Source organism: Lepisosteus platostomus, chromosome 10, assembly GCF_059453375.1.
Source record: "Lepisosteus platostomus isolate fLepPlt1 chromosome 10, fLepPlt1.hap1, whole genome shotgun sequence".
Taxonomy (NCBI): domain Eukaryota; kingdom Metazoa; phylum Chordata; class Actinopteri; order Semionotiformes; family Lepisosteidae; genus Lepisosteus; species Lepisosteus platostomus.
In genome coordinates, this window is record NC_142620.1 from 13,326,631 (window position 1) to 13,336,910 (window position 10,280).

General features: G+C 38.1%; 1 protein-coding gene across 1 annotated transcript; it reads left to right on the forward strand.

The window, feature by feature from the left end:
* Window positions 1-1,973: 1,973 nt before the first annotated feature.
* On the forward strand, window positions 1,974-9,143 carry styx (serine/threonine/tyrosine interacting protein). Its single transcript, XM_088648305.1, has 11 exons — window positions 1,974-2,212; window positions 2,970-3,002; window positions 3,238-3,291; window positions 5,045-5,142; window positions 5,606-5,666; window positions 5,752-5,788; window positions 5,971-6,010; window positions 6,257-6,307; window positions 6,435-6,507; window positions 6,837-6,930; window positions 8,494-9,143. The coding sequence occupies exons 1-11, from the start codon at window positions 2,153-2,155 to the stop codon at window positions 8,565-8,567; spliced, it is 675 nt and encodes a 224-aa protein (XP_088504431.1). The 5' UTR covers window positions 1,974-2,152; the 3' UTR covers window positions 8,568-9,143.
* The last annotated feature ends 1,137 nt before the right edge of the window (window positions 9,144-10,280 follow it).

Sequence of the window (10,280 nt, forward strand, 5' to 3'; positions counted from 1 at the left end):
TTTTTAGGTCCTATTAATAAAGTTCGAGACAAAATACTACTAGAAGGGATCTCTTCTTAGAACTGCCTTTCCATTGCTAGTAGTTCTTTTAAAATTGTAACTAAAACTGAGCTAAAACTATTCTTGGACAATATAATTCTAAAAACTACTTTTCGAGAGAGACCAATGGACCTTATGAGTTTAGGCTTAACATTAGGTTATAGTTGTCTGTTAGGTTCCAAAGTCCACACCTCATCCTCATTGTGATTTCTGGGTAACATGAAGGCCTGTGAAGATTCCTGCATCCTCCATACTTGGCAAATAGGGCTCCCGCAACCATCTCTTGAACAGCAAAACAGAAGGAAAGGAACCATTTGTAATATCTCAGTGGTGGATCTGACCAATAAAAGACTGCAGCAGAATGAGACTTCCAGTTGTCGGTTTCTATGCTACTGGGTCAAAGTCAAGATCTGCAGAAAGAGGTGTGCAATAGTTCCTCCACAATAAAAGATGTCATGTCCAAGCGTCTTCCATCTCCAGTACGTCCAACTCCTTCAGGAGCCAGCTAATGTTGACAACGGCAGGATGGTGATGTCTGGATGCTCCTAAGTATAAAGTCAGCATGTTACCTGAGGTTGACCTGGACTTTAAATGAGACAGGAGTACACTTCAGTTCTTTTCAGTATTTCTGAATGTTGTGCTCTATTTGAAAACTAAGCTGTAGTACAGGTGCAGACAATTTACTAAATAGTAAATTAATGACTCAAGTCTAAACCAGACTTAAGTCTTCGAGCTCCACTATGCTGCTGATGCTGAATTTTGTGCCTTGAAAAGATCTTGACAGAACTGCATCACCAGACTATAGTCAAATGTTTATTAAGGTTTATGAGGTGTTGGGACTTGCACATAACATTCAGAAGAATCCAAATACACATACCCCAGTGCCATCAATTCTGCTTCATGATGAGAGTCTAAAGCAGTGTTTCCCAATCTTGGTCCTGTTGATCCACTTACCTATTCATTTTTGTTCTAGCCGAGCCCTTATTTACACAATAAAACCTTAATTGACTTAAATAATGTTCAATAGTCTTCAGTTATATAATTAAGGTGGGGTATTTGAGATTAACAACATCAGAAGTGAAACTAAAGTGATGGCCTACTGTAAAACCATCCTTTCTATTCTACTGGGCAGGCATGAAACATGAACAACATACAGGAGGTGCTGAAAAAGAAATTGAGTTGCCACCGGCTGTTTCCAGAAGATTTTACTTATCAAATGAGAGGACAGACACACCAACACCAGTATTCTCTCCCAGGCAGCACCACAAGCATTCAAACTATGAACATCCTCCACCATTAGCTCCATCGGTTTGGCGAGGCCATGTGGATGTCAGACGTCAGGCTCTCAAAGAAGGTCCTCTTCTCCAGGCTTCACCAAGGCAATCATACCTGAAGACAGAAGAAGTGTTTTAAAAAATATAGTAAAACAAACATTAAGACATAAACCAGTTTCCACTCACAGGAGTTGATGGTCCTCAACAGCACCAAATGGTGGAAGAATTTGTAGAAAGAAGTGCAGTACAGTGAGATCTAAAGATGTCAGAATAAGGAAGAAAAGGATGAGTGTCAAACCATGAATGGATTCCCCAGGATACAACTGGATATCTCCAGAGACAGCACCTGCTCTGTCTTTCAAAGAGTACAGGACCTGTATTGGTGTTTTCAGTCATCATCAGTTTCATGGAAGACAGTAATGCTCAGCCACTGGGATAACTGAAAAAAAAAACGATATTTGCGCTACAAATGATCTAATTCAAACGTGTTTCTTCTGATTGACCTGTGTACGTATAGCTAACGTACAAGGTATCTGACAATCCAATTAAAATGTTATTTATTTAAATAACGTAGAGAATTGTAAGATGCTCCCTAGCACGCTCGAATCCTCTGAACGCTGCTTTCTTTGTCTCGGGTAACTGCGAGACAGACCCTAACTGTGGAAACCGGGATGTTGGTCACGTGACTCTCCTGCTCTGGAGAAGCATGGCGGCTATGCATGTGGAGCTGTTAAACAAACTCCGACTCCGGCATTACTACAGCTATCCCGTGTCCAAATAACACAGTCACCGGTAACGCTGCCGCTGTCCGGGCCGCTGCCGCCCGAAATATTCGCAGTATGGATGAGGAGCTCAAACTTCAGTTCCCGACCCTGCCTACCTCCAAGGAAGACACACTGGTAAGAGAGGCGAAATGTCACAAACTGCCCACTACTTATGTGTCCGTTCCTACTACTGAGGTATTTATCTAATTGTATATACGTGAGCTGTATTTCTTCTATGACCCTATAATTATGAGTGACAATATGCGTTTGTTTATAAAATTAGCAAATTCTCTTGAGGTAATCCTCAGGTTTATATTAATGTAATATTTCACTTCGCTTTTTTCATTTCGTGTTTATTGTAGCTGACGACCAAGCTTGCGTTTCACGTAAACAAATCATTTTAAATCTGTTTTTCGTCTCGTGTTAAGTCTGAAACTCGGATTAAGGTTTAAACAGAGACGTTTTAACTTGCATGTCATCTGCTGCTTATTAATCTTTTAATAAAATACGGTGTTTTAAAAATTGCTTTCGGAATGCATAATATGCAGTCAGTATTAAAAATGCGTGATTCGAGAGGGTTGCGAGGTTAATGTGTGTAATGATGATGGTTTTGTGAGGTAAAAACATTTTGCTATTGTATATCTAATACTTCTGAATCTATTTAACTGTAAAATATTTTTTAATGGATTTTTATATTTTTAAGATACATTAAAAACGCAGCAAATGAGTATTGGAATATATTGCACTTGTGTTTTTAATGATAATCGCTCTATATATAGAACTTGACTTTTAATCACTTTTGTTTTCAAGTGTTGTGATACTGGGGGAAGTGTTCCAATAATTTTGTTTACAACTACAAATTTATATTTATAATAATTATTAATATTTTTAGGACTGGGCATACCCTATGAGAAGAGAAATGCAGGTAAGAATAAAATGCTACATTCACAATTCCACATAGCGGTGCCAAGAGATTGGCCTCAAAATTAATTAGATAATTTTTCATAAAATCATGAACAAAATAACCAAGATGCAGTAGTTATATTTATCATGCACCCAGAAATGTCATTTAGCCTTTTGACCAGCTGTTTAGTGATTTTACTATGTAAAAGTATATAAAATACTGCCTAGAATTCAGAAATATTTCTTCTTTATTTTAGGAAATATTGCCTGGACTGTTTTTAGGCCCTTATTCAGCAGCCATGAAAAGCAAGGTAAGGTTATCCTCAGAAATGGAGAAAGGGAATGAGTGTTTAACTGGCTTTTATATTTTTTGGCCTGAATGGATAATGGGATCATGGACTGTTGAAACACTTGTTTTCGGTTGATATTGAGGAAAAAAATATTACTGGTATTATTCGAGCAGAAACCAAACTCATTGATACTGTGCTTTGACATACATTTAGATATAGATAGATTTTATAAGTAAATCCATACTTTTCCGTAGGGCATTGACATGTGTAAATGTGTTGTTTCAGAGAGCCACAGGATTTGGATATATGATGACTATTTTAAATGTCTATGAGTTGGACTGATATAAATCTGTCATTTTTGTTTCCTTCAACTTTCTAACTTCCAACAAAAATATCAAGATTATGTTTGGAAATTAATGTAAAGGTTTGTTGATTGATAAATAATAATAAATGATCAACTTTATTTTATACAGTGCCTTTAAAAGTGGCTCCCCACTGTAAAGAAAGCACACAATGAGAGGACACTGCAGAGTTCCACAAGTACAATAAGGGTCTGGAAGTAGGAAAGCAAAGGGGCAGACATAGAAACAATTAAAAAAAAGCTCTTCTAAAGAAGAAGGTTTTGAGTCTTGATTTGAAAGAACTAAGGGAAGGTGACTCTCTGATATTCTTAGGGATAGAATTCCGCAGCAGGCGAAGGCCCTGTCACCCATAGCATGTAGATAGCACAGAGAGAAGACTGTGAGGTGCGGAGTAGGATGATAGGCCAGCATATCACTCTACAACTCTCAACTGGCAACCCGCTGAAGCTAAGCAGGTGTACGCCTGGTCAGTACCTGGATGTGAGACCTCCAGGGAAAAACAAAAGCTTGCAGTGGGGCCAGCAGGGGGCGCTCACCCTGTGGTCCATGTGGGTCCTAATGCCCCAGTATAGTGACAGGGACACTATACTGTAAACGGGTGCCGTCCTTTGGATGAGATGTAAAACCAAGGTCCTGACTCTCTGTGGTTATTACAAATCCCAGGGCTTTCTCAAAAAGAGTAGGGGTGTAACCCCGGCGTCCTGGCTAAATTTCCCATTGGCCTTTACCAATCATGGCCCCCTAATAAACCCCATCTATGAAGTGGCTTCATTACTCTGCTCTCCTCCCCACTGATAGCTGATGTGTGGTGAGCGTTCTGGCGCACTATGGCTGCCGTCACATCATCCAGGTGGATACTGCACATTGGTGGTGGTGGAAGGGAGTCCCCATTACCTGTAAAACTCTTTGAGTGGAGTGTCCAGAAAAGAGCTATATAAGTGTAAGCAATTATTATTATTATGATGATGATGATGATAAGAAGTCAGAAAGGTACTGAGGTGCCAATCCATGTATAGCCTTATAGGTGAGCACGAGGAACATGAAAACTAATAGGAAGCCAGTGCAAGGACTTCAGGATAGGAGTAATGTGATCACTTGCACAAGACCTGGTCAGGATTTTGGCTGCAGAATTCTGGACATACTGATGTCTGTTCTGTATGTATTGAGATACCTCAGCGAGTAGTACATTATTGTAATCAATTCGAGAGAAGACAAAAGTGTTGACTAGCTTTTCAGGTACACTTAACAAGAACATAGGACGCAGTCTGACCAGATTTCTGGGGTGGACGAATGATGTTTTCACAATAATTGGCACATTTGTCACAAGTCAAGCCTGGATCAAATATCAACCCCAAGTTCTTCAATGTAGATTGAAATTCAGGTACTGTGAATAACATGCTTTCTTCTTTCAGCTTCCTGTCCTTGAGAAGCAGGGAATAACTCATGTAGTTTGTGTCAGACAAGACATCGAAGCTAATTTCATCAAACCCAACTTTCCTGAAAAATTTAGGTAAGACCTTTTTTTTCTGGGATTGTACTGCATAAAGAGGAAAAAACTGAATCCTAATATGACTGAAGGGGCATGTCTTTCATCACATGTTGCTAGTAAGTTGTAAAGGAACAATGGGTGATAAGGGCAAATTAAATTGCTAATCTGACAAAACCTCTGGATCTTACCTACTGCTTAAGGGCACAAGGTAGATTTTTATAAGTAATAGAAGTAAAATGCCTACCACTGCAGTTACATTCGGCCGTGAAATTGCATCTCAATTTCAGAGGTCCTGGTTTGGGTCATGTAAAACACTTCTCACAGTCTCTCAATACACTATTGTTGGCACTGTGCTTTTGTGAAATAATTGTGGTCTTCTGAAACCTGTTATTTTATTTTTGCATGTTTTTCCTGGCGCTGCACAATTTGATGTGGTTATAAAATGTTGCTTTTCTTAATATTCTTCAAATTTTTACATTTTCAGATATCTGGTCTTAGATATTGCAGATAACCCAGTGGAGAATATAATTAGGTATTTCCCAATGGTGAGTTAAAAATGTTGGTTTCCACATAATTCAAATTGTTTTAAGCCATTTTCCAGTTGTTTCATTTGTGTTCTTTTCTTTCTAGACTAAAGAGTTCATTGATGGCTGTTTACAGTCTGGAGGTACTGAACATTGCTTGTTTGATGATGGTGTGTTACTACTGTGATCTGGCAGAGACATGTTTCAGTGACGTGAATGTAGTTTCAGTGTACGTAGTTTCCTTTTGAATTCAGTGAGGCAATGTCACGGGCACTGTTGACTACAGTAGGGTTGTAAAAACTAACTACATTTCCTTTCTTGGCAGGAAAGGTGCTTGTTCATGGGAATGCAGGGATTTCTAGAAGGTTAGTCAGCCTTCTGTAGTAGATTTTTAATTATCAGTGTATTACAGTGACAAAAAATTGTATTCCTCTTTCTTAATCAATTTTGTTTCTCACATTCCTTTACTGTAAAGTTGATTTTGATAAGTGCAAATAAATTACACACACTTTCTTAGGTTCTTATCCTTGTTTATATACACAGACTCTCTGAACCCAAACTAATTTATGTACTGATGTGCTTCACTTACTAAATTTGTAATTTTATTTCAGTGCTGCCTTAGTAATTGCTTACCTGATGGAAACATTTGGTATAAACTACAGGTAAGGGAACCTAATTAACCTTCCTGTCTTTATTAATGCAGTTTATATTTATGATTAATCACATTTCAATAATAATCATTTTGATCTATACAATCTATACTGAGTTAATAATTATGTAACCACACAGGGATGCTTTCAGCCATGTTCAAGAGAGAAGATTTTGCATCAACCCCAACGTGGGATTTGTTCATCAGTTACAGGCAAGAGTCTTTAATTTAGCATCTTTAGAAAACAATGGCTTTTGTTAATTTCTCCACAAGTTTTGTTGTTTAACTGTGTTGTATAATATTATTATATATGTTACTGTATACCACAACTGAGCACATATGCACCTTTTCATCAGACCCTTACATCAGTAAGGTCAAGTAGGATACCAGAAAATAACAGCATGAAAACAGCTCTTTGAGGATGTATGCAGAAAGAATTAGGGCACATTCATATTCTGTACAGTTAAAATAGATATTCTTCATCCTATTTTATCAAATTCACATTGATCATTTTGTAAGTAGTAATTTTTGTTCTATTGCAGGAATATGAGGCAATATATCTAGCCAAACTCACCATTAAAATGATGTCCCCAATCCAGCTTGGCCGATCTTTTTCAGTGCAGGCTGGGATGCCAGGTCAGTAGCATTTTATTCTGTTTTATTTCAACAAAGCAATCAAAACATGATTGTGGATGGTATAAGAGCTGGTTATTTTATAGAATGTGTACATTTAAAACATGCACTACCTGTTTAACTTGTCACTGGTGTACTGACTTGTAATGGTCTGTACATTGCTTTTATGATGTTGCTACACTAAGCATCTGCTGACAACTTCTGTTCCTTGCTTTCCTTGATCTGTTGGAGAATGCATTCCTGGCCCAAGCAACAGGTTTGAGGGAATATCCAGTCAGTGTACTTATGTCATAAGACATAAGTGACTTAAGACTTAGTTTTAGAAAGGAAATCATAAAAGCTATAACTTTATGGACTCTGGATGGAAAAGTACAGCTGATCCGTTTTATGGAGGTTAGCAGGCAAATGGTTTCCCTTTTTGGTACACATTTTCAAGTTCTCACCAGACCTTGGAAGCTAAGAGAAGCCTGTTCATGGGAACAGGGATGGGATGGGATAGGTCTAAGAAAATTTGGTTGTGTCTTTACAAAGGTGTTGATGGACCGGTAGAGTGTCACTCCTTTCTCTGGACCAGAGCTTCTAAACCAGTGTACCTTTGTGGTTAGAAAGGGGTATTGTGCTATAAGAATGTTCCTCCTCTGGATGAGGCATTAAAACAAGATCCTGTCTCATTAGCGATTCCAGGGCACTGGTTGTGGTGTTAATCCTGGTATTCAGCACTGGGCACATACATTTCGGCCTGCATTAAAATACCCCTGAACTGGTGGAGCAGTTCCTCCCTTGTATGCTATGAAGTGGTGCTGCAGACTTGCCACTACTTTAGTGGTGGATGAAGCGGAGCCCTCCTGTATATAAAGAGCTTTTAGAGTTATTTGGGATGAAAGTACTTTTTAAGGAACTATTAATTATGGGCTCTTTTTAAAAACATACATTATGTGGTCCACTTACTGTGTATCTTCTAGCATCACTATCAATAGTTATGACTTGCTCAGATAACATAGCAATCACTGTTTTTCTGGGGCCTGTTTTATTTGGTATTTTCACAGCATGTTCTCATAATGTGATTTGCTGTGGTTTCAGATTATGGCATGTTATGTGAGTGGCAGTTTTTTGCATGGTGTAACTGTTGAAATCCCAAATAGTAAACTAACCCTAACACATTAATATGATTTATTATAGGAGCATAGACTCAAGCAACAAGGGTTATATATATATACAGGGGGTAACCTTTATACAAAGGAGTCTTTCTTAAAGGGTGGGCTATATGTCTTTCTTACCTTTTCAGTGTTTATCCATGGTGATTGAATGACCTATATAAAACAGATCACAAGATGGTAAAAAATTGACTATTCAGCCATAACGGTTAGAGTTAAGAGTTAAGTTCTAAAGGTGTTTTTCTGTCAAAATGCTGACCAAGCCCAATATGTATACATGTGGCTGATGGAGGTACTTTATTTTATGTTTTGTTCATACAGAGAAACGGTCACACACACTTAGGTAACCGGCTGAAAGCATTGTGAGGAGTAAAACCCGTTTGAGACGGCCTTCGGTGTTTGTCTTTCACAGGCAGTTTGAAACGAACCTTGGAGGACGAGGAAGACTTCGGGGGCACACAGGTGACAGCCGCACAGAACAGATAGAGGCGAGAAGGCTGTGCAAAAAGGACTTTTTACATTTTTATTGAGATTTAAAAAAAATAAATATTTAAACTTTTCTAATTAGTGGGTGGGGGGGGCAAGTGCTTTTTTTTTTGCTTTTTTTACTGAGAAGTCATGGCATCACCTCCAGATGTCTGAGACGTCTGAATTTGTGAATTTTTGCTTTAACCTCGGAGGGAGCAGAGGAAGATGTTTGTTTGGTTTTTTTGAGTTGAACATGGTGATGCATTTCCCCCCTCCTATTTTGCAATTTTATAGTATTTAAAGCATTTTGCATTTGCAGCGGGACAGTATTGCAATAATGCACTTTTGATACTTGAATTTTGTCCTTGTGTTTGCTGGGATTATGGGTTGATAGAAGGGAATGGTAACTTGTTGACCAAGGGCATTAGAGCTAATTACAGACGGCCAGCCAGCATTGGCTGTGGTAGAAAGGATTTGTGGGCACTTGGTGATGTGAAATACTTTACCTACTATTTAGGACAGTGGAGGCTAAGAAATCCATTGTAACAAGATTTGGCAGCGCATGCAGATCAGTAATAAAATTATTGAGGTTCATCTGGTTGTCTCATTCTTGTCCCTCAGGCTGTTTGAGAATCTTACTTTTTAATTGGAGGCAGCTTTCTTCACAGCCATCTCTTCTAATTATTCATGAAGCCATTTATTACAGCCATTTATTACGATGTTAATTTTCCCAATTGATTGTAAATAAACATTTGGCTACCATATATCCTATTGTGATTAAAAATTAAAAAAATAACCAGATTGAGGTATTTCCATCTGATCAAGCATAGATGCCAGAGGATGCAAAGGAGGATTAGATTGCAAAACACTCAGAATGACTCCACGACCATTCTCCTTGTCCATAGCTGTCCATCACCAGATTTTAAGAATTATATTATTAGAATGCCAACACACTGCTGACACCACAAAACACATCATTTTAAGCTTTCTAAATATCAAGAAAATTTGGTACCCAAAACATGCAATTACACTTTTATGTACAGTACATATGTCCACTTATTTACAAAATCATTTACAATGCTGGTGTTGCTCCCACAAGCTCTGAAATGACCTTAAGGTATTTAATAAGATTATATTAAGAAAAAGTTTAATTCTATAAATTCCAGTTCATTATCATTTTAGGAGGGGGATTTAGAGATAAAACTATTCCATGCTTCCTAGACCTTAATTAGTATTTGATTGTCTGATAGACATTTGGTTTGTCCTGGTCAAAAAGGCAAATGCTCCTTGACTCCTAGAAGTAATTTTTCAAGCATCAACCATTACTTTAATTGTACTACATATGTATGTTAGGGAACAAAGTAATTAAATTTAAATATTGATGTTCATTTTGCTTGTAAAGTTGCACAGAATTAAGGCATTATCTGCATTTCAGCTTTATCCATTATGCTTCCAAAGCAGAATAACCTAATACCTAATACTGTACCTTCCTGTTTAATAACCTCCTACTAAAACATCTTTATGACTTATTCTCATGCACTGGCCAGTACCTGGATTGGAGTACCTCCTAGGAAAAACAAAGGTTGTTGCTGGAAGTGGTGTTAGTGCATCCAGTAAGGGGCGCTCACCCTGCAGTCTGTGTGGGTTCCTAATGCCCCAGTATAGCAACATGGACAGTATACTGTAAAAAGGTGCCTTCGGATGAGATGTAAAACCAAGGTCCTGATTCTC